Below are 25,288 nucleotides of genomic sequence, written 5' to 3' on the forward strand. Positions count from 1 at the left end.
ATTATCAATCAACTGTGTTTACTCTTTTTAAATCATAATGACAACAGAAACTAGCCAAAGGACCCTGATCAAAAGTTTACCTTCCCTAGTTCTTAACACCGTGTATTGCCCCCTTTAACATCAATGACAGCTTGAAGTCTTTTGTGGTTTTTGTCAGATGCTAAAGCTGCCCATTCCTCTTGGTAAAAAGCCTCCAGATCCTGTAAATTCCTGGGGTGTCTTGCATGAACTGCACATTTGAGATCTCCCCAGAGTGGCTCAATAATATTGAGGTCAGGAGACTAAGATGGACACTCCAGAACCTTCACTTTATTCTGCTGTAGCCAATGACCGGTTGACTTGGCCTTGTGTTTTGGATCATTGTCATGTTGGAATGTCCAAGTACATCCCATGCGCAGCTTCCTGGCTGATGAATGCAAATGTTCCTCCAGTATGTTTTTGATAACATACTGCATTCATCTTACCTTCAATTTTGACCAAATTTCCTGTGCCTTTGTATCTCACACATCCCGAAAACATCAGCGATCCACCTCTGTGTTTCATAGTAGGAATGGTGTACCTTTCTTTATAGGCCTTGTTGACTCCTCTCCAAATGTAGCATTTATGGTTGTGGCCAAAAAGCTCAATTTTGGTCTCATCACTCCAAATGACTTTGGGCCAGAAGGTTGGAGGCTTGGTGGTTTGGTTTCAACAGAACCCCTTATTTTCCACTTCTTGATTAGAGTTTTAACACTGCTGACTGGCATTCTCAATTCCTTGGATATCTTTTTACCTTTCCTGTTTGTTACAGTTCAACTACCTTTTCCTGCAGATCCTTTGACAATTTGTTTGCTTTCCCCATGACTCAGAATCCAGAAACCTCAGTGCAGTACTAGATGAAAGATGCAAGGTTCTGTCAAGAGTCCAGAAACTTTTACCTTTTATACACACACTAATTTCTAGCAAACAGATCACAGGTGAGGATGGTTACCTTTAATAGCCATTCAAACCCCTTTGTGTCAACTTGTGTGCATGTGATCAGGCCAAAATCACCAGGGTATGTAAACTTTTGATCAGGGTCATTTGACTAGTTTCTGTTGTCATTATGATTTAAAAAGAGAAAACACAATTGATTGATAATAAATGGCTTCAGCCAAACACTAACCATGAGTGAAAGAAATGTTTTTGTGTTATCATTCCTATTCTCTAAAAAATGGTCAAGAAATCATAAATTCTGCCAGGGTATGTAAACTTATGAGCACAACTGTATATACTTTGTCACTTGCAATCTATGAAACATCCGATATGTGGGTAGAACTAAGAGATGTTTAAGTGACAGAATGAGGGACCATTTCTCAGATATCAGGACCAACAAAATTACTAGTCTGGCTAGACATTTTAACTCTCCAACAGAATACACAATCTTTTAGAGTCCAAATTGTGGAGAAGATAGATCAACCTGTCTGTGGTGGCGACCGATTCTCCCTTCTGTGTAGGAGGGAGGTATTTCGGATTTTTAAACTGGACACTCGTGTACCCAGAGGTCTGAATTTTAAATAGGACATAACCCACTATTATGAGTAACTTGTCCTTTCCGCTTTTGTAATGTTTCAATCCATTCCCGTGTCATTCTTTTTCCATCTCGCCATCTCCTATGTACAACCATCTTTTCATGTACCATACATGTTTATGTTGGTCATATCAAGGTAGGATCGATTTTATACATTTCTCATCACATGCATTGATTAATACATATAAAGATAGCACACACTGCTTTAAGTCATTGATAGTACATAGTAACCAATTCCTAATGCGCTCCCTTTAAGTCTCTTGTTTGTGGTGTCTTGTCTCTTTATTTTATTCTGTTCTAGAGCACATTCATTGTTTTTAATTTTCCTTCAATAAATTTCATTGGTTTTAACTATGTTCACTAGGCTGACACATGCAGGTACTTTTTTTTTTCATGTGGATAAAAACCTCAGTCATTTTTAAATGAACAACCTATTATTAATTACATCGGTCATCTTAAATGAATAACTCAACAGTTTTGTTATTTCATTTTTCCTTTATCTATATATCTGCTGTATAGCAATCTTAATTTTTGTGACCAGCTTTGATGTCAGGTTGTTTTTCATCTGTGTCATCCATTTATATCACATGACAGCCAATGATGCTTTTATAAACACCCCCTTATGCTCAGAACTCCCACCCCCATGATTAAGCTCCAAGAGATGGAGCAAAATGCATTGGGGCGTGGCCTGGCTGTATTCCAGGCTAAGGCTGCCATTCATCTCACTTCATGCACATGGGTCTGCTTCATGATGTGCAGCTTATAGACCTTTTCTTTTGACATTACGTAAACTTGGTCCTGTTTGTTTTAAAGACCCCTTTTCAACCAGAAGTTCTCCGCCCGCAACCTTCTGGGACATGTCACAGGTCCCAGAAGGCTGTGGGACAATTCACATGCACAGGGGGCAGTCGGCTGTGACACCACAAGGAGACACAGCCAGCTGCCCATAGTAAACGTGCTGGCACCGAGGACCCGAAGACTGGCGAAAAAGAGGTCCAGGTGACCCCTGGACAGGTGAGTTGCTAGTGCCTCATGAGATAGGACATATTCTTAGATTTGGAAGGCTGCCATGCACGCTTTTGGGTCCATTGCGTTCTTTTTTTTTTTTTTTTGTTCCGTTGTTATTGTGTGTGTCTCTGTATATATGTATGTATGTATATGTGTGTGTGTGTGTGTGTATATATATATATATATATATTATATATTCTGGGATATATTAGTAGCTTTGTATAGTCAATTATTACTACATCTTTATATGTATCTTTTACGTTATATTTATTAATCATCTATGCCTATTTGGATGTTCAATACACATTATATCATCATCATTTATTTATTCAGATGATGTATAATATATGTGGTTCTTTGTTATTTTTCTTTTTCCATTGCTTCCCTTGTTCCTTTATGTGTGCGGTTTTAGTATGACAGGCTATGTCTTGTATATTTTTTCTTTTTTGATACCGGTTTACAACCATTAACGCCTAATGCCTTTTATTCACTTTTTTCATTCATATTTAGATTGTATTTTTATTGTCCTAATATCTCTTTGTTTAGTGATTTCTATAGTGAGCGTTTTCATCAGTTTCTTTAAACCTATGAGACATTTTAGCCCTGTGTCAGTTTTTTGAGAAAATAAGGTGCCATTTTTTCCCCCCTTCTAAAAAAATATTCGTATTATATTTTTGTTTATATATTTCATGGATTTGCAGCACTATATACATTTTTTGGTTTATTATTTACACATATGCATATCTGTTTGAATTGATATATATATATATATATATATATATATATATATATATATATAGATATACTCTCATATTATATGGTCACATTATATACTCAGTGTATCTTAATGATTGCACATATTTTCATTTTAACTTTTATGTCTTCAAATCCATGGAATATTTTTTCAATTTATTCCCTTTCACTTGTTTCACTTTTTTTTCATTCAGAATTTTGGGAGTGTTTTCATGTGTACCATTGTGTTTCATTTGTTGGTAATTGTTCTATATTCAGCCAATTTATGATTGCCAGGCCAGGTGAAGGCTTCGGGACTCCTGGCTTTTGATTGGTTCTACTTAGGGACTTTTGGCTATAAATGAACATGCACATCTGTGGGTAATTTAGTGATGAGTAAGCACATTCATGTGAAACCCGTCCACTGAGCACCTTTTTAGATCAACGTATGTCATGTTCTTTGATTTTATGGATCTTCAAAAAACTTTTTGGATTTTATTTCTGGATGGGCCGCCACCTTTCTTTGTTTTACCTGGACTTCTCTGGCTACGGACCAGGCAGGCACCCGGATTCATTCAGCAGATTTCCGGATCCTTACAGGTGGCTTTGAGCGGTGTGCACCAGCTCTCTTTTCTATGTGGGCTTCTGTTCACGCATTTGTTAAGTTCTACCTGGTAAATGTTGATTTCTTTTTCTGATGCCAGTTTTGGGCGTAAGGTGCTACAAGCTACTCTGAGTTTTCCAAGCCTTCTTGACCTGTTTGGTCTGTGGGCCTTTTGGCATTGTTGCCCATCCCTCAATTGGACTGCCTTTGGATGTCCCAATGGTAATGATTAAAAATCTTGTTACGACTAAGAAAATTGTACTTTGTTTTGACTTACCAGTGAATGCTTTCTTGGAGTATACAGTATGAGAAGCAAGTCCCTCATCTTTGTTATTATGATCTCCGTATTGCTTGGCACAAAACTGAGACTGAGTGGGAAGGGTTATAGATGAGGATGTCTCTGCAGCCTATTTTTTTGCCTGTGTCTAGTCACCCGACGTTAAGCTGCATATAACCTAATGACAGCGATTAAAGGACTTGTTCACCTTTTGTAACATGCTACATGTTACACCCGTATGTAGGGTGTAACATGTTACAGCACAGCACCTACCCGCACTCCTCACCTACCCCCGTGACCTTCATGGCCCAAGTAATTCTTTCAGTTTCCTGTGAACGAATAAACTACAAGTACAGGAGGAATGGGCAGACAGTTTGCAAGATCCCAACATTACACTCTTGATCTGCTGTTTTTTACCTTACTATTTTGGCATTATTTTTACCTGCAAAAGGATGTGCTATTATTAATAATAATAATAATAATAATAATATTGATACAATATCTCACAAAAGTGAGTACACCCCTCATTTTTTAAAATATTTTATTATATCTTTTTGTGTGACAGCACTGAAGAAATAACACTTTGCTACAATGTAAAGTAGTGAGTGTACAGCTTGTATAACAGTGCAAATTTGCTGTCCCCTTAAAATAACACACAGCCATTAATGTCTAAACCGCTGGCAACAAAACTGAGTACACCCCTGAGTGAAAATGTCCAAATTGGGCCCAAACTGTCAATGTTTTGTGTGGCCACCATTATTTTCCAGCACTGCCTTAACCCACCTGGGCATGGAGTTCACCAGAGCTTCACATGTTGCCACTGGAATCCTCTTCCACTCCTCCATGATGACAAAACAGAGCTGGTGGATGTTAGCGTCCTTGCGCTCCTCCACCTTCCATTTGAGGATGCCTCACAGATGCTCAATAGGGTTCAGGTCTGGAGACATGCTTGGCTAGTCCATCACCTTTTACCCTCAACTTGTTTAGCAAGACAGTGGTTGTCTTGGAAATGTGTTTGAGGTTTTTATAATCTTGGAATACTGCCCTGCGGCCCTGTTTCCGAAATGGAGGGGATCATGCTATGCTTCAGTTGTCACAGTACATGTTGACATTCATGGTTCCCTCAATGAACTGTAGCTCCCCAGTTCCGGCAGCACTCATGCAGCCCCAGACCATGACACTCCCACCACCATGCTTGACTGTAGGCAAGACACACTTGTCTTTGTAATCCTCACCTGGTTGCCGCCACACACGCTTGACACCATCTGAATCAAATAAGTTTATCTTGGTCTCATCAGACCACAGGACATGGTTCCCGTAATCCATGTCCTTAGTCTGCTTGTCTTCAGCAAACTGTTTGCGGGCTTTCTTGTGCATCATCTTTAGGAGAGGCTTCCTTCTGGGATGACAGCCATGCAGACCAATGTGATGCAGTGTGCAGCGTATGGTCTGAGCACTGACAGGCTGACCCCCCACCCCTTGAACCTTTGCAGCAATGCTGGCAGCACTCATATGTCTATTTCCCAAAGACAACCTCTGGATATGACGCTGAGCACGTGCACTCGACTTCTTTGGCCGACCATGGAGAGGCCTGATCTGAGTGGAACCTGTCCTGTTAAATCACTGTATGGTCTTGGCCACCATGCTGCAGACCAGTTTTAGGGTCTTTGCTATTTTCTTCTAGCCTAGGCAAGACCTCTAATTTTCCACTCGCCTACTCGCGTTTTGCTAGTGGAAAATGATGGCTGGCGAGCATGGGCTGCCTGGGAGTGGAGGGGTGAGCACGACAGGCAGGGTTGAATGGGAGCCATTCGCCTAGAGGAAAAAAGAGGCCGGCCGGATCATCATGGGGGCAGAGAGCAGGGAGGAAGAGGCGAGCTGGCCAGATCACAAAGCAGAGATTGGCTGGATTTTCTGCTCCACATTGCTTAGTATCTAGCCTGCTTAGTGCATCCATGTGAGAGCTAACAAACTCATTGACTGTACACAGACACTAATTTTGATTTAAAAAGCCACAAATGTGATAAATTAACCTTTTAATTTACATTTTAACCTTCTGTGTCTGTACCAAGGCCAAACATTCCAGGATATGTAAACTTTTGATCAGGGCCTTTTGGGTGATTTCTGTTATGATTTTAAAAGGAGCCAAAAAACTATATGATAATAAATGGCTTCATGTGATGACTATTCTTGAAAAAAGACCATCTTTTGGCATGATTAGTCATATTTTCTAAATAAATGCCAAAATTTCACAATTTCTGCTTGGGTATGCAAACGTTTGATTACAACTGTGTGTGTGTGTGTATATATATATATATATATATATATATATAAAATTATTATTTATTTATTTTTAACAAAGGGTGAATCTATCCTTCAAGGATCCTGTGTCCCGTACTGTACTGCAAAAAAGATAAAAAATGTGACCTGGAGGGGCGTGGTCTGCGCATGGTGGTGTAAGGATGTGTTTTACTAGAGCTCCGTCCATCCCTTCAGCTTTTCACCATCTGATGCAGCTTTCTACCCAGTTATGAGCTCTAAGAGGAAGGGGAAGGTGAAGGGCACTTACAGGACTCCCCCTCAATCAGAAATACCACACTTCTTCTCCGGACTTACACGCTGCGGGCCCACACTGCAGAGACACGTGGAGCGTCTCGATTAAGATTGCAAATGGTGGCCCCTCCTGCCTCACCGGCCGACTCAGATTCCCTATTGGGATACCCGGCAGATCTGACCTCTCAACTACCAGTCTATCCGGGTACATCAGCCCCTCTGCCCTCTATAATGGGAGACCCAGACCTCAGAGCTCTCCTCCAGGCACTGCCGACGCGGTCAGATATGGAAGCACTGTTTTTCCGCCTGGCGGAGGCACACCGCAGAGGCATTCGCTCCGTCAAGGCGGATGTGCAGCTGCTTACAGACAGGATCTCCACAGGCGAAACGTCCTTGTCCTCCTTGGAGAGCCGGGTTTCCCAGCTGGAGCAAGCTCAATCTACACAGGCTGCCCAGGCCACCTCACTGCAGCTGCATATGGAAGAGCTCGAGGATTGGAGCCGCCGCAACAATCTGAGATTGCGGTGCATCCCTGAAGCCACAGGCCAGGAATCCCTGTAGCCCATGGTCCTGAAAATATGTCAGCAGCTCGCTGCCTCGATTGCCCCCCAGGATCTTCAATTCAACAGGGTGCACAGAGCCCTCAGTCCGCACTCCTCAGACCTGAACAGACCCAGAGATGTCCTATGCCACCTGCATCACTACTCCCACAATTAGCTCAACCTGTGCAAAGCCTGGGAGGTAGGTGACATTGATTTTGATGTGAGGATCCTGCCTGATCTGTCTAGGGCCACTTTGCAGCGCCAGGAATTGCTGCGTCCCCTCCTGGATAGGTTGAGGCATCTAAGCTGCACCTACCCGAACTGGCTACAACCCTTGCTGAGACCATCCAGATGTGCGGCTCCCTCTCCTGCACTGCCTGTCCTCCCAATGGACAGGAGACGGTGTGGATCCTGCAAAGCTTCTCTGCCTGGGGACCGTAAATTCATAATTCCTCCCAGGAATGTCCCTGTAAAGATTAAGAGCCCATTGAGCTCCAGTAAATGCTGCTCCCTACATTACCTGTCTTGAGAAGCTTGCCCAGACAGTTTCCACACTACCCAGGTTACAGGTTACCGTGACTATCGATTGAACGGACTTGGTTCCTGCAATCTGCATGGGCCACCCTACTTGCCTCTGGGTCTGAATAATGTTGCTCTGGAGGGCTTGGTTCCTCTATTTTTTTTGTTTTCCTGCCACTGAAATATCATTTCTTCATCTTCCCCACTCCCGAAGACTCATTGTTCACTATCATTGCTGCCCCTGAAGTGCCTTTAGATCTCACTCACTCCTGGGTCCTATTGTGAGCTGTGTGTGTGTATGTGTGTATATGTGTATATATATATATATATATATATATATGTATGTGGTGTGTGTGTTTTCTGTATTTTTGATATTACCCATGCTGTATATTTACAGGACGTGTTGAACAATTGACCACAGATGGGTTATGTATATACAGAATCTTTCTTGCTGGACCACGTTATGTGGATCATTTATCCTATTTGCATAGGGGGGGTTCTTGCCATGGGATATGTGGGTCTCGGGGGGGCCCCCCCTTTTGGGGAGTGAGCAGCTTCCTTTGCCTCTTATGGCTGGGGGGAGCTTCTTCTTCCCCATTGGGACGAGATGTGTATTTTTCTGGCCCCTTCCTCCCCCGTGGCCATTTCACAGCTCTTGTGAGACTGGTGCACCTCCAGCCCAGTCGGGCAACTATTGTGTGCGGAGGGGATTAACAGGTGAGGAGGCCATGTGTTGGGAGTGGGCCTCCTTGTGGGGGGGATTGGGGGGCTGTACTGGTGTGTGATGCGTGCACGGTGACTTACTTCTGAGGCGGTTAACGTGTCGCACCACATGCTAAGACACAGTATCCATTCCAGTGAGTGGGACAATGGTTGCTCTTTCCCTAATGGGAGTCGTTTACAGCTTTTACAGTTCATACGGGTTGTTATATAAGCATACAATGTTAACGTTTGACTTTCCTCTTTAAGTTCTGTTACTATAATACTTTTTTGCTGCTATATGTTCACTTCTATACCAATGCTGAGGGGTCTCGGTACGGACTCTACCCCCTGGCTGTTTCCATCCACTTCCCCACATGTGAGTTCTGAAGTGAGTGCCACCTGTAGTCCCTCTTGCTAGAACCCTGAGTACTCTTTTCTGTTCTATCTCCTTTTTTTCTTTCCTCTCCTCTCCTTCCTAATCTACCCTTTCACCCCTCCACCCTGAATTTTGCATCTCCCCCCCTTTATTGTATTTTTTTTTTAATACCTTCCTTCCAGTGGTGATGGATGCAGTAAATGTTACTTCTCTAAATGCCAAGGGTCTAAACGTTCTGGAGAAGCGGAAGATGCTTCTCACCGATCTGAAACATTCTTGTACTGACGTGACGTTTGTACAAGAAACTAATTTTAGGACAGAGTGACTTCCTTTCCTACAAAACAGATTTTTCCCTTGTGTATATTACACCACCAATCCGGAGGCAAAATCGAAAGGAGTTTCTATCCTGTTCTCTAGTCGTATCCCTTGGTCTCTTACCGACAGCTACTTTGACACAGGGGGCCGGTATCTTTTTCCTAGACCACATTGGAGGCATCAAATAGACATTGGCTAACATTCATCAAGACTCGTTTCTATGTAAAACCCTCTCGAAGCTAGTGGAGTTTGCAGAAGGTAAACTGATCCTCAGAGGAGATTTCAATGTACCTCTCGACCCTTGTAGGGATTCCTCCTCCGGTACTTCCTCGGTTCCCATTGGGTCCCGGAGACGTATACAGCAAAAACTTCACGACCTGCAGCTGGTGGATGCCTGGCGCATCTTACATGCTGGAGAGTGTGAATATTCTTTCTTCTCTACACCTCATCAGTTATATTCTCGGATTGACCTTTTTTTGGTCCCTCACCAATTACTATGTCTTGTAATAGACGTCTCTATTGGGCACCTAACCTGGTCTGACCACGCACCGGTTATGCTGTGTCTCTCCCTGTCCAACAACACCGCTGCCCCAGATTGGTAGTGGCGCCTGAATGAGAGTTTATTACAGATCCACAAGGTCCTGACTGATGTGGTCTAAGAGCTTACCGCGTACTTTCGGACAAATGTCACCCCAGAGAGTGACCCAGGTATAGTGTGGGAAGCCCACAAAGCGGTCATACAGGGAACTCTGATCAAACACAGATCACATATCAAGAGAGCGAGAGAAGCACAACTGTCAAAATTGATGGCTGACATTTAAGTCCTTGAGTTACAGCATAAGAGATCACCAGCCTCTCCTGTGGGGATCAAACTTGCTCATCTTCATCGGCAGGTCTCAGACCTCCTTCGTTATAAAGCTAAAATAGCACTGCAATCTTGCCAGAAGCTGGGGTATGAGTCGGGTGATAAGTGTGGCAAGTGGCTAACCTGGGCGCTCTGAGACCAACGTAAGGCATCCAATCTCCCATATATTACAGATACGGATGGTTGAAAACATTTCTTACCCAAAGACCTTACCCATACGTTTGGGAAATTCTATTCCTCACTATACAACCTCCCACCCCCTCCTGCCTCTTCCTCCATAGAAGATTACCTTTCTTCCGCACGTTTATCGCACCTCCCATCCAAGATACGAGGAGAGCTTGAGATACCCATCACCATAGATCAGGGATATGCAATTAGCGGACCTTCAGCTGTTGCAAAACGACAAGTCCCATCATGCCTCTGGGTGTTATGCTTGTGGCTGTCAGAGTCTTGCAGTGCCTCATGGGACTTGTAGTTCTGCAACAGCTGGAGGTCCGCTAATTGCATATCCCTGCTGTAGATGAACTAAACGGGATGGTGAAGTCAGCCAAACATGGTAAAGCACCTGGACCTGACGGGTTTACTATACAGTACTACAAGACCCTCTTACCCCTGCTTGGCCCACATATGGTAAAAGTATTTAATGGCCTAGGGCAGGCTACCTATTTCCCACCGGAATCACTATTGGCGCACGTGTCAGTTATCCCGAAAGAAGGAAAAGATCCCTCCGTCTGTGGCAGCTACAGGCCGATTTCTTTGCTCAATGTGGACCTGAAGCTCTTTACCAAACTTCCTACTTCTTTGTTACCCCAACTGGTCCATTTGGATCAAGTGGGCTTCATCCCTTCACGCAATCAAAAGGACTCCCCCTGCGTATTCCTCAGTACAGATGCGGAGAAGGCCTTTGATAGGGTGGATTGGGCCTTTATGTTTGTATGTTCTGAAACACATGGGTTTTGGGGAGCAGATGCTCCGCTGGATAGCTAGCATATACTTTTCGCCATGTGCCGCAGTGAAGGCCAATGGGGTGTTTTCAGAGCCGTTCCCCATCTTCAATGGCATGCGCCAGGGATTCCCTCTCTTGCCCCTGCTTTCTGCCCTCTCGTTGGAGCCCTTCCTGAACAGGGTTGGATTGAATTCGGATATATCCAGTATTCAAGTAGGCAAACTCTCCCATAAAGTCTCTGCCTACGCGGACGACCTTCTCGTCTCCTTGACCAAACCACACGTTTCTCTGCTGAATCTTCTGAAAGAATTTGATCAGTATTGAACTTTATCAAATATGAAAATTAACTATTCCAAATATCGGAAGCGAAGGGAGTCGCCCTGCCCTTCCTGGTACGTCGCACTCTACATCTTAACTTTAAATGGACGTCTTGAGCTTTGAAGTATTTGGGCACCCACATCCCACCAAATTTAGCAGATACGTTTAAGATGAACTTTCCACCCCTGCTCAGTGCAGTGAGTTCCCTGTTAGACAAATGGAATCGAGGATTGCACTCCTGGTTTGGCCGCTGTAACATCATCAAAATTAGCATCTTGCCAAAGTTTCTCTTCCAGACCTTCCCTTTCTCCATCCCTTCCACCTCCTTTCGCCAAATCAATACTCTCTTTACCAGGTTCATATGGGCACATAAATGACCTAGGGTCAGTAGACGCCTTTTGCAGCTACCCAAAATTAATGGAGGCGTGGCCGTCCCGGACACATTTAAATATTATCAAGCAGCCCATCTTGGTAGGATAATTGACTGTTGAAGTCATAAGGATCTTAAGCTATGGACACATAGAGAACAGCAGTTTAGCACTATCCCCCTAAATAGGGCACTATGGTGCTATACTTCCCTACCTGCTTCCCTCTCCCTCTGATCATAGGACCGACTCTCCGAGTCGGTCATATGGCTTGCACGAAACCAGAACTTTCGTCCGCCCATTACCCGCTGCTTCCTGTATTGGGAAACCCCAGGGTTTCCTCCGGGGGAAGAGAATGGTCCGTTTATTGGCCTTCGAGAGAGAAGCTGCTTTCAAACTTCCCATTTTTTAATAGACAACGCCTGGCCCATAATCTCCACACTGATGCAACCAGATGGTTGGTTTGGATTACCTTTCTGGCATGCGCTTCAGCATTTCTTCTGAACCCTGGACCCCCCCCCCGACCCAATACCGTAGTTTGAATCTTACTTTGAGGATAAGGACCCGCTCCCGCATACTCTATCTAAGATGTATGCCTTGCTCATCTCCCCTCCGGAGAGTCTCACTACATGGGAAAGAGATCTCAATAGGTCTTTCACACCGTCAAAACATCATCCACCTCTCCCTGAAATTTTCCATCTGTACTCACACACAGGAATCCAACTATAAAATATTGACGCAATGGTATCTCACCCCGCCAGTTCTGAGTAAATGTTTTCCAGAGACTTCAGCACGTTGCTGGAGATGTGGAGACGTGACAGGAACTTTTCTCCATATCTTTTGGTCCTGCTCAAAACTCCCAACAATTCTGGTCGGTGGTACGGAGGATCTCCCAACAATTTACGAACTTCACTATCCCGATGGATCCTGCCTTCTTCCTGCTCCACTGCTCACATATACCGATTCGGACGTACAAAAAATCAATCCTTCGTCACCTGACTAACGCTGCCAAAGCCTGTGTCACTCTATGTTGGAAAGACCCCAACCCCCCTTCCATCACCATGTGGCTCAATAAGGTTAGGAATGTCAACACCCTAGAAGATTTGGTACTAACTGGGCATACTGGAACATGTTCATATATTCGGATGAAGGGAAGTCCCTCCTGGAGAATTGCTCTGGAGATTGAGGTTCTCCTGTGATTTGTACGTTTGCATCCACACGCTCCATCGCCCTGGCTCCCTTTACCCTTTACGCCCATACCCGTCCTTTCTTTTTTTTTTTTTTCTTTTTTTGTTTCGTTATTTTTCTTTTTGCTTCGGCATCCTCTCGGATGACCCTTTGTTTCTACAATCTAGCTTCCCTCTGTCTAAAAATGTGAAGTGCCTGCTCGTACTATGCGAACAGAAGGTACATAGATACCACGTGTTTTTGCGAAGTGAGAAGCTCATATGTGGTTCAGTGATGTTATATTAATCTGCTTTTGAACAACTTTGCTTTGGATCGTACTTTCATGGCTTGTATCTATGTTTGGTGGGACAGGAAACCTTTGATGCTCTTGTTCTATTATATTTTGATGGATACTTTATTCTTCCATATAAATGAAGAATTAAATAAAAAATGTGACCTGGCATAGCCACAGGAACATGCCTTCATCCCTAACTATATGTAGAAAAAGGAAAGAAATATTGGGACGTTAAATGAGGTGTGTTGCTGCAAAAGGAATATATGGAGTGTATGTATGTGAGTGTATGTATGTGTGTGTGTGTGTGTGTGTGTATATATATGATCAAAACTTTATTTTTTAAACATGATTTTATTGTCTAGAAATACAAAAGGCTGGCATAAAGGTATACATGGACATATGAAATTCATACAATAATTGTACATGATAATATATATATATATATATATATATATACACATACAATTTTAAAACATGTTTTAAAATCCTATAAAATTAAACTACGCGTTTCATGGGTCACACCCAATCATCAGGAGTATACATGCAAAAAAAAAATCACGAAGTACAGAAAAAACTATTTTAATATATTAGCTGAAGAGTGCCCTTCAGAAGAAGGGAAAAATTCTCAAAAATCTAGTACTAACAAGACAGCTCGAGTATATGTGTAAAACGGCTCACAGAGGGAATAGAGGAGGGGTCCCCAATCATCACGTTTGGTCCGGAACTAAGGCAGGAATAACCCAAGCCATATCAAGGGAGCTGCCATGGTGCAGGCCAGGTTGTCGCAATGCAATCCACAGAAAAATGAGTGATGTATGTGCAAATCGCTGCATCAATCTGTAAAAATGTGTGTAATATAAAGTGTCAGTGTATGAAAAAAAAAACCTATGCGAAGGAAACACCAAAATGTGAGGATGGAGTCAGCGATGACCCCTGACTTACGTATGTATGTGGTTGCAACGTGGAAACCAGAGATGCGATGGCTCTCTTTGCAGGTGAAGGATTGCAAAGTGATCCCCCGGACAGGGATGGCTTTATGTACTCGAGAAACAGGGTGGGTCCCTGCCAGCTTCATACCAAGTTCCGGTAGGGCAATGGGAAGGCAGGGAGAGTGGATCCCACAGCAGGCGGGAAAGTACATACTGTACTGCAACATAGTTTTTACTGGTAAATAAAAAATCGTATTTTAATATCGCAATAAAATTGTATAATTTGGTAACTTATTTTGTGCTTGTGTGTGCAGATATAGATTTTACTATATTTTAATATAAAATATTGTTTTCATAAACATTTGCACCTACATAATCAGGAGCCCCATCTTTTTATTCTATTGGTCCTGTCCTATCAGAAAATGTACGGTTTTGGGGGTCTTTTACAAACTGTAAGTGAAAGATTGCAAAAATGGTCTATCCACCTGAGTTAAAAATGAGAGAATTATTCTAGCAGTGAAAAAGTTAAAGGATACGTTTGCCTTAAAAAAAAAATAAAAAATAAAATAAATAAATGCACATTTTTTGCAGGTAAAAAAAATGTGCATTAATTATTTTGTTTTTTTGTTTTTTTTCAGCAGATCGCGGGTGCAGTGTCAGGCTCCTGCAGACTGCCTGTGTAGCTGTCTGTCCGTACCTCCGATATGGGCAGACAGTTGCTGAATGACAGGAAAGATCAATGAACTACCTAGAGTGCTCATCAGCGAAGCGATCTAGAGGAGAGCAGGCAGATGCTGTACACATTATCAAATGAGTAAACAGCGCTGATCAGCAGACATAAATAGGACCCTCAGAGTAAAAACTTTTTATTATTGTTAAAAAAAATTATAAAATGTTCACCAAGGCATACAGCAGTCAATTGATGGTCATGCAGAGACCTGGATTAAAAAACTGACCGTACCTGAAGGCTGGAGCTGCATGGATGACACAGGGGCTTAAGGAAACCCAGCACAAAGCCATTGGACAAAGATCACAGGAGCACCGCTGGTGGGGGGCCTGTACAGGTCCGTAAGGCCAGGGGTCCAATGAAGGGGGGAACCCAAACTACAGGCACAGGAAGGAACAGTTGGGGCCAGTATACAGCGGCTGCTCGCACTGCGTACGAAGCCTGGAAGGGATGTCACCGCCTGGTGGAAGTGAGCCAAAGGGAATCTGAAGAGTATGGGCAAACCCTGCTGCTGGGGCCATTAAGGAATTGCCGATGCCAAAGGAGCAAAGAGAGTCGCACATCGCTGACTGGAGACACTACATGTTTCGGGGACATGCCCCTTCAGGTTAGCTGATTAGTCAGCTGAGTGTGAAGATTACTCCTTTGATTATATCTTCTGTCCTCATTTGTCTATGAGTTTTGGACAGCAGCGGCCACAGCTACTTTTAATTTTTTCTTTTTGACTTTTCACTTGGCCTCTGGTTTGTGCGCCTGGATTTTTGTTTTTAGATGCTGTACATGTTACACCCTAAATAACCCATAAATTGCCACCTAGGCCAATTCTGACATTTCCCTCCTACATGTAAAAATCATATATATATTTTTTTTTGTAGAAAAATTACTCGGAACCTCTAAACATTATATATGTTTTTTTAGTAGACACTCTAGGGAATAAAATGGTGGCCATTGCAATTTTTCAAACGGGTTTTATTTTGTGAAGAAAATTTTTCATGCTTTAAAAAAAAAAAAAAAACTGTAAAGTTAGCCCAATTTTTTTGCATAGTGTGAAAGATGATGTTATGCTGAGTAAATAGATACCTAACATGTCACACTTAAAAATTGCATACACTCGTGTAATGGCGCCAAACTACGGTACTTAAAAATCCCCATAGGCGACGCTTGAAAATTTTTTTACAGGTTGCCTGTTTAGAGTTACAGAGGAGGTCTTTGGGCTAGAATTATTGCTCTCGAGGTGATACCTCATGTGTGGTTTGAACGCCGTTTACATATGTGAGCGGGACTTGCGTATGCGTTCACTTCTGTGAGCGAGCACGCGGGGACAGGGACGCTTTTAATTAATTTTTTTTTAAATTATTGTTAAATTTACTTTTATTTTTCTAGTTTGATGCTTTTTCATTTTTTTTATTCTATTACAAGGCATGAAAACATCCCTTGTAATAGGAATAGTGCGTGACAGGTCCTCTTTACAGTGAAATCTGAGGTCTAAAAGTCACTTGATCTCACCTCTAGGCTGGAAAGACTGAAATAAATAAATCAAATAAAAAAAAAAAAACGATCTTGGCTTCCCAGCCGAGGCGGCAGCATTTTTGTAAATGCAGAGGCTGGGCACAATGTCATAACATTGCATCCGGCGTCCGAACTATCATAGAGACTTCGGGGACCATCTGGCCCAACAAAAGTCTCTATGGTCAACATCCGGCGCCGGCCGGTTCCTTCTCAGGCTTACCGATCCCACAGGTGAGCTGGTAGAAGCACCCAAGGGTGGCGGAAGGAGGGGACGTCCCCTCCCGCTGCCTGTAAGAACAATCAAGCGGCTGAACAGCTGCTATGATCCTTCTTATGGTGAGGGGAATCGCCAGCTATCTGAATGATGCCTGTAACTGCAGGCATCATTCAAATATGACCACTCAAAGTCCACAATGTCATATGACATTGGGCGGGTGAGAAGTGGTTAAAGTGAAATGGAAAAGAAAAATTTTTTGTCTTAAAAAAAAAAAAAAAAAAATGCAATGATCTTGCTAGAGAGAGTGGTTTCTTACCTCCTATTTGGCCATCCCCTACCGGCGCTGTGTTCGCTTCTCTCTGCTTTTGATGCCTTCTTAGGTAAGTGTCAGGGAGTCAGGTAAGTGTTTCTGGATACAGGGGGTAGAACAGGTAGTGGTGCATCTTTTGCCCTAATGCAGGCAATGTATTAAAAAAATTTTGAGTTGAGAACCACTTTAAAGTTTAAAGTGATACTAAAGTCTTGTTTGCTATTAAAAAACAAAAAAAAAACATGTTATGCTTACCTGCTCTGTGTAATGGTTTTACACAGAGCAACCCAGATCCTCCTCTTCTCTGGTCCCTCGTCAGCGCTGCCCCCTCTCTCTCCTCATTGGCTCACTGACTTAGACAGCAGCGGGACACAATGGCGCCAGCTATGTGTCTCAACCAATCAGGAGGGAGAGTCCCGGACAGCTAAGTCCCTCGTGCAACATCGCTGCATCGAGATGGGGCTGCTGCACACAGAAGTTTTTTTTTATCTTAATGCATAGAATGCATTAAGATAAAAAAAACACCTGTGTTTAGAATCAATTTAATGTATGCATGCTTATGTAAAAATTCAGCTTCGCACTTACTGCTGTAAAGGCCTTATCTCAGCATGGGGGACATTGCAGAGTTTTTAAAATATGAGGTTCTATCTAAAAGCTTAAAAATATGATTTTTTTAGACCTAAGCATTCCTGCTCTTCTATAATGATTTTGTCTAATTTTAGGAATATACTGGAAAGATCCTGCCTTTCAGAGATCTGGGATTTATGTCTGTATTGGATCTGGTCGGATCATTGGGAGATGCACTTCACTTGGAAAGCATGAAGAATGGAGATTGGTGTCTCTTTGATGCTGAAACAAAGTGCAAAGAAAATGAGACTGGTGAGGGATGACTGAATTTTCTGCTATAGAAGGTGTAACACGAAGTCCTAATTTACATGGGTGCTATGGCCCTTACAACATGCATGAGACAGTTGTTTATGCGGCTTGATCCACTCAGAGCTGCATGCAGGCAGCCTATGGGTACTGTAATCACCCAAAAACACAGTGCTCACGCTCATAATTGGTAACCTACCACTATCTATAAAAATTCCATAAAGCAGATATGCTCAACCCCTGGCCCACAAAGCTTTCTGATGTGGCCCGCAACCTTAAGCCTGTGGCAACCTGCACAGCCCCTTTAGGGTGCATGCCACTCTACTGAATGATTGCTGGTTCTCAATAATTTCGGCGGCTGTCATCTGGTGGCCATCTCCCCACTTTTCTCTTTCTTTTCTAACACCCTGAAGGTGGATTCTCACAGTTGTGTGATGAGCTTGCTGTCATTCAGGGAGTATGTGAGTGCACTATGTGTAATTTTTATCTTTGCTTAGTAAAGAAGCTTATTGCACTACTATGGCAAGCGCTTCCCTGGTCAGTTGTTTTTTTGTTTAGATTGTACACAGTCCTTGTTTTGGCAATTCAAAGGATGGCTGCAAAGACCCTGATATAGTGAAGGCTGCAGCACTGGTTTAGAGCTTTTTTGGCTGGTCACACCTGAGCAGGAGAGTGGGATTATCTGGTTAATCAAAAAATTTTATTTTTGTGAGTAAACAGTGGGTAAACATCCGACAGGGATTAGACCCATGGAAAATGATGATCCTGATTGGTTAAAGACCTCATGCACACTGGACGCTTTTTTAGCTGCTGTTTTGGGCATCAGACGTTTTTTTTAACTGCCTCTAAACTTCCCTGCCTGTTATTGTATATGTGTTCATGCACACACAGGCTTTTATCAGTGTTTTTTTAGTAGGTAAGTTTAGTGGCAGAAAAAATAAACCCTCTTCCAACTTGTGTGGCAAAACAATCCCTGACAGCTCCTAAATACTACTAAACTGCCATACGCAACTTTCCAGCATTTAGCAGGGTGCTTTTTTTTTTGTTTTGTTTTTTTAAGCGGAAAAGCTGGATGCCACGTCCTTTTTATTTTTTTCTTCATTGTATCTGTTTATTGACAACATTTTTCAATTTGAAGTCATAAACAAAATACACTCATTCAATTCCAAAGAAAAAAAAGTTTCACGTTGACCCCCCCTCCCCTTTTTGAATATACAGTGCCTTGCAAAAGGATTCACCCCCCTTGGCCTTTTACCTATTTTGTTACATTACAGCCTTTAGTTCAATGTTTTTTTTTTAAATCTGAATTATATGTGATGGATCAGAACATAATAGTCTAAGTTGGTGAAGTAAAATTTGAAAAATATATGCATAAAACTATTTTTCAGAAATAAAAAACTGATAATTGGCATGTGCGTATGTATTCATCCCCTTTGTTATGAAGCCCATAAAAAGCTCTGGTGCAACCAATTACCTTCACATAATTAGTGAACTGATGTCCACCTGTGTGCAATCTAAGTGTCACATAAACGAACAGCCCATTTGGATATTTTTTTATAACCTAACCCTGACTTGTACTGCTCAACAACATTGTCCCTTACTTGTTTGGAGAGTTCCTTGGTCTTCATGGCAGTGTTTGGTTAGTGGTGCCTCTTGCTTAGGTGTTGCAGCCTCTGGGGCCTTTCAAAAAGGTGTGTGTATGTAATGACAGATCATGTGACACTTAGATTGCACACAGGTGGACATCATTTCACTAATTATGTGACTTCTGAAGGTATTTGATTGCACCAGAGCTTTTTATGGGCTTCATAACAAAGGGGGTGAATTCATACGCACATGCCAATTATCAGTTTTTTATTTCTAAAAAATAGTTTTATGTATATATTTTTCTAATTTTACTTCACCATCTTAGACTATTGTGTTCTGATCCATCACATATAATTCTGTTTAAAAAAACATTGAACTAAAGGCTGTAATGTAACAAAATAGGTAAAAAGCAAAGGGGGGTGAATACTTTTGCATAGCACTGTATTTTATATAGATGCGTTACACACACAGTGATATATTTCAAGCATTTCTTTCTTTTAATTTTGATTATGGCTTACAGCTAGTGAACACCCAAAATTTAGCATCTCAGAAAATTAGAATATTACATAAGACCAATAAAAGAAAAAAAGGATTTTTAATACAGAAATGTTGGCTTATTGAAAAGTATGTCCATGTACCGTATAGTATGCACTCAATACTTGGTTGGGGCTCCTTTTGCATGAATTGCTGCATCAATGGAGCGTGGCATGGAGGCGATCATCCTGTGGCACTACTGAGGTGTTATGGAAGCCCGGGTTGCTTTGAAAGCGGCCTTCAGCTCGTCTGCATTGTTGGGTCTGGTGTCTTATCTTCCACTTGACAATACCCCACAGATTCTCTATAGGGTTTAGGTCAGGTGAGTTTGCTGGCCAGTCAAGCGCAGTGATACCATGATCATTACACTAGGCATTGATACTTTTGACAGTGTGGATAGGTGCCAAGTCCTGCTGGAAAATGAAATCCACAGCTCCATAAAGCTGGTCAGCAGAGGGAAGCATGAAGTGCTCTAGAATTTCCTGGTAGAGGGCTGCGCTGGCTTTGGACTTGATAAAACACAGTGGCCCCCACACCAGCAGATGACATAGCTCCTTAACTCATCATGGACTGTGGAAACTTCACACTGGACCTCATGCAACTTGGATTCTGTGCCTCTCCACTCTTTTTCCAGACCTTGATTTCCAAATTAAATGCAAAACTTTTCACAGTCCGTGGTGATTTGGGGAGTCATGTCATCTGCTGGTGTTGGTCCACTGTGTTTTATCAAGTCCAAAGTCAGCACATCCCTCTACCAGGAAATTCTAGAGCATGTCATGCTTCCCTCTGCTGACCAGCTTTAAGGAGATGCTGATTTCATTTTCCAGCAGGACTTGGCACCTACCCACACTGCCAAAAGTACCAATACCTGGTTTAATAATCTTCTTATCACTGTGCCTGACCTAAACCCCATAGAGAATCTGTGGGGTATTGTCAAGAGAAAGATGACAGACACCAGACCCAACAATGTAGACAAGCTGAAGGCTGCTATCAAAGCAACCTGGGCTTCCATAACACCTGAGCAGTGCCACAGACTGTTCGCCTCCATGCCAACGTTGCAGTAATTCACGCAAAAGGAGCCCCGACCAAGTATTGAGTGCATACTGTACTGTACATGGACATACTTTTCAGTAAGCCAACATTTCTGTATAAAAAAACTTTTTTTTATTGGTCTTATATGTAATCAAATTTTCTGAGATGCTGAACTTTGGGTTTTCACTAGCTGTAAGCTATAATCATCAAAATTAAGAGAGAAATGCTTACAATATATCACACTCTATAACGCATCTATATAAAATATGAGTTTCACTTTTTGGATTGAATTACTGAAATAATCTAACTTTTTGATGATATTCTAATTTTATCAGATGCACCTGTATATTCACCTGTTTAAAAACAATCTGTGCAATCACTATACACAATTGGATCACCCTATGCTAGTCAGAGTTTAAAACTATGCCTGTCTTCTACTAACATACCTGTAGGCCATTTTGCAATGACAGAAGCCTGCTGGAACAACTGCAAATGCTTTGACTCGGCCTCCTCTTTTTTTTTTTTTTTTTTTAAAGATATTTTTATTGCAGTTTTACAACATACAGACATAAAACAAAAGGCACAAACAAAAACTACAACGCCGATAACAGAATGGTCCTAATCCAGCATATCATGAAAATCCGGGCAGTGTGCAATAATAAACTAGATATTACATCTACCAGTGGATATAAACATCAACAGAGGAGTAAGTGATACGCTTTTTTAAACATCTGGGCATAACAGAAGTTCCTGTTTAATACAACACTGACAAGGTGAACCCCCTGTCGTGGTAGTACAGGGGAGTTGGTCAGTGGGCTAGCCAGCCATCTGCCCCATATTTTGTGGAACACTTTAGGCCTCTTACGGATGTCAAAGGTAAGTTTATTTAGAGGCAGGGAATCATTGACAAGTTTCAGCCACATATTCCACGTTTTGGTCTCTAACCCTTTCTATGTCAGCAGGAGGGACTTCCTCGCATAGAAATAGAGGATGCAAAGTAGTCTGTTAGCCTGAGGCTGGACAGCAAGGTCACCAAATATGCCCAGCAGACAATTTTTAGGGTGCACTACATTTGGCTAACCCAGTGCAGAAGATATGAAGGAGACTGTCAACCCAGAAGCCCTCCAAAACCTAGGGTTAGTGCCTGTCATGAGTGGAGTAATATGGGGATATAAGTTTTGTCTGGTCCAGGTCTCTCAGAAGTTTTTCCAGGTCAGGTGTCTTAACAGGACTAATCAGAGAACCAAACCGAGTACGTATAGCATGTCTGAGTTGGTAATAGTAAAATAGGTATGTTGATGGGATGTCAAAATCTGTAGTTGAGAAAAGGATTTAAAACCCTGGGGAATATATAGATGACATAGGTATTTCACTCTCTTTGATGTCCATCTGATGGGGTCAGGTATAGAACAATACTCCTTAAGGTTGGGGTTGAACCACAAGGGATTATTGGGGGACGTCTGCCATGAATCAGTGGACATTTTCGCAACTACCATTCTGAATAAGGAGAGGGAGGTTATCGACATGCCCGGTCCAGGTGGTGTGCATCCCCTATAGACAATGTTGTGGAGTGTCTCAAAAGAGGAAACAATGGCTCCCTCAGTAGTGGTGCAGGCATTATCAGAGTTATGGTGGAGCCAATCATGGATGTTAACCAGCTGGGATGCTAGGTAGTAAAGGTAGAAGTTAGGGAATGCCAGACCTGCCATATGTGAGGGGAGGCGCAGAGTTTCTAGCGCAACTCTAGGGGACTGCCTGTTCCAAAGGAATGCAAAACAGATGGAGTCAATGCTTTAAAAATGGATTTTGGAATTTTACAAGGTGAATTGGCCATAACATACAGTAGTTTAGGTAAGTAAATAATTTTAAAGACATTGTCTCTCCCCTTGAGATCCAGGGGCAGATCTTTCCACTGTTTGGTCTGTGTCTTTTAGTTGTAGCAGTAGGGGGGGTAGATTATTGGCAATATAGGATAGTGGTAACTGAACTATAACCCCTAGATATCTAAAAGAGATAGCGACTTGCAGTTTAGAGTTAGAGTGAATCAGTACAGTTTGATCTAGTGGAAATAGGATAGATTTATCCCAGTTCACCCGGAATCTGGATTAGTCATAAAACGTGTTAACTTCAGACAAGAGGTTATCAAGAAATGTATGAGGTTCCGCTAGATAGACTAGAGTATCGTCAGCATAGAGAGATATACGCTCTTCAATGTCATTTAAAGGAAGACCCTTAATAATCGGAGAGCTAAGGATCCTTACAGCAAAGGGCTCCATAGCCAAAGCAGACAGGAGGAGCAATAAGGGAATCCCCTGCCTGGTGCCTCTAGTAATTGGAAAGGGCTCAGTGACCTGAGAGTTAATTCTCAGTCGGGCAAGTGGTGATGTATAGAGTAGCCGTATCCACGCTATGAGTCGAGGGCCAAACCCATACAGTTGCAATACCCGAAATAGATCAGGCCACTCTACACTATTGAAGGCTTTACAAGTATCTAGTGACACAATCACACGGGTAGAGGTACAGTCATGGGGATAGGTCAAATTGTGGAACAATCTATGAATATTCAGTCTGGTTGAATGGCCTGGTATAAATTCCTCTTGATCATTCCCAACCAATTTTGCAACAACCCCATTCAGACGATTAGCCGGGATCTTGGCCAGAAATTTAACATCCACGTTAATGAGAGAGAGCGGTCTATAAGAGTCACATTTGAGCAGATCTTTCTGTTTTTTGAGTATCAAAATAATTAAAACCTCTCTCATAGAAGGAGGGAGCACTCCATCTTTTAGGGCCTCATATATATTGAGTAAGATGGGACTCAAGAGGTGTTGAAATTGTGCATACCATTCAGCTGGAAAGCCATCCAAGCCCAGCTACTTATGAGTCGGAAGCTGTGAAATTGCCAGGGAGAGCTCCTCAGCAGAGAAAGGTTCGTCCAATTCAGTCTGGTCTTGGTCAGTCGGGAAAGTACCGTCTGGGTCAAGTAGTCGTCCAGTTAGGCATCACAGTAGTGGGCCCTAGTAGTGTATAAATCGTGATAGAAGGCGAGGAAGGCGTCTGTTATCTCTTGAGGGACATCGCTAACCCTATCCTGAGAAGTTAGAATCCTAGAAATAGAGATGGGAGTACGGCCTGGCCTAGTTAGATATGCAAGTGTGCGACCCGCCTTATTGCCACGCTCAAACGACTTCTGAGTGACATAGAGCATATGTTTTTTAGTAAGGTCCAAGAGGCGGAGCTCATATTCTCTACGACTATGTAGCCATGAGGTCCGGGGTAGCTGGATCAGGATTCACAGCATATGCTACTTCTGCAGATACCATCTTATTTTCAAGATCCCCAGTGCACTGCTGGGTGTTCTTGCACAAAATTCCAGTAATGGACATAAAGGTGCCTCGTAGCATGGCCTTAGAAGCCTCCCAGGCAGTTGAGGACCCAACAGTGCCCAGATTCGTACGCCAATAATCCGCAGTGTTCTTCCTGCAGTCATTCTCATCCTCCAATCAGTGGGAGTTCAGCCGCCAGACAAAAGTGCTCGGGTTTGGCAGGAGGAGGAGATCCACAGAAAGGGGGGCATGATCAGACACCCCTTGGGGAAGGTAGGAAGCCGACTGCACATTAGGGAGCACTTCAACAGTGGTGATGCCATATCTATACGTGACATGGTGTGGAAGGAGTCAGAGTGGCAAGAAAAATGTCGCTCCTCTGGCTGCTTCCACCGCCACAGCTCAGTAAGATCATACACCTGGGTCCAGTCAATAAATTAGGGGTAGGGTTTACCCCCACCCTCCAAGCGGTCCATGGCAGGATCAAGAACAGCATTAAAGTCCCCAATATAGAACAGGGGGCCCCGGGATTCTAGACAGCAGCATCAGGGATAAATTGGAAAGTAGCTCTAAGGAAAATGGGGGAGGAACATATATGTTCACTAGTGTAAATACTACGGAGATAAGTTGGATAGTAAGTATTAGGGTTGTCCCGATACCACTTTTTTAGGACCGAGTACAAGTACTGATACTTTTTTTCAAGTACTCGCCAATACCGATTACCGATACTTTTTTTTAATGTCACGTGACAGTTTTTTTTTTTTTTTTAAAACAGTGCTTTCTTTTTTTTCGGGGGGGGGGGGGGGGGGGTGGTGAACGGTGTATGTGTGTGTTTTGTTTTGTTTTTTTTAATTTACAATTTTTATTTTTTACAATAATATTTTTTTTTATTCTTTATTGCAATGTGTGTTTTTTTTTTTTTTTTTTTTTTTTTTATCAGCCCTGTTGGGGGGCTTTGGTGAGATATCAGGGGTCTTAACAGACCTCTGATATCTCCCCCTTGAGACAGAGAAAAAAAAAGAGGATAGAGATTCCCCAGTCCCTTTCTCTGCAGCCTCAGCTGCACTGAGAATGAATGGAGAGAAGACAGCGGCTCCTCTCCATTCATAAA

General features: G+C 42.6%; 1 protein-coding gene across 2 annotated transcripts in view; it reads left to right on the forward strand.

Moving 5' to 3' along the window:
- Positions 1-25,288, forward strand: part of TDRD5 (tudor domain containing 5) — a 436,549-nt gene that overhangs the window by 135,853 nt on the left and 275,408 nt on the right. For both annotated transcript variants that reach the window (XM_073593060.1, XM_073593059.1), the window contains one exon: positions 17,548-17,704. In XM_073593060.1, the coding sequence (XP_073449161.1) occupies positions 17,548-17,704 (157 nt within the window). The remainder of the gene's footprint in view (positions 1-17,547; positions 17,705-25,288) is intronic.

This window comes from Aquarana catesbeiana, linkage group LG07 (genome assembly GCF_042186555.1).
Source record: "Aquarana catesbeiana isolate 2022-GZ linkage group LG07, ASM4218655v1, whole genome shotgun sequence".
NCBI classification, from domain to species: domain Eukaryota; kingdom Metazoa; phylum Chordata; class Amphibia; order Anura; family Ranidae; genus Aquarana; species Aquarana catesbeiana.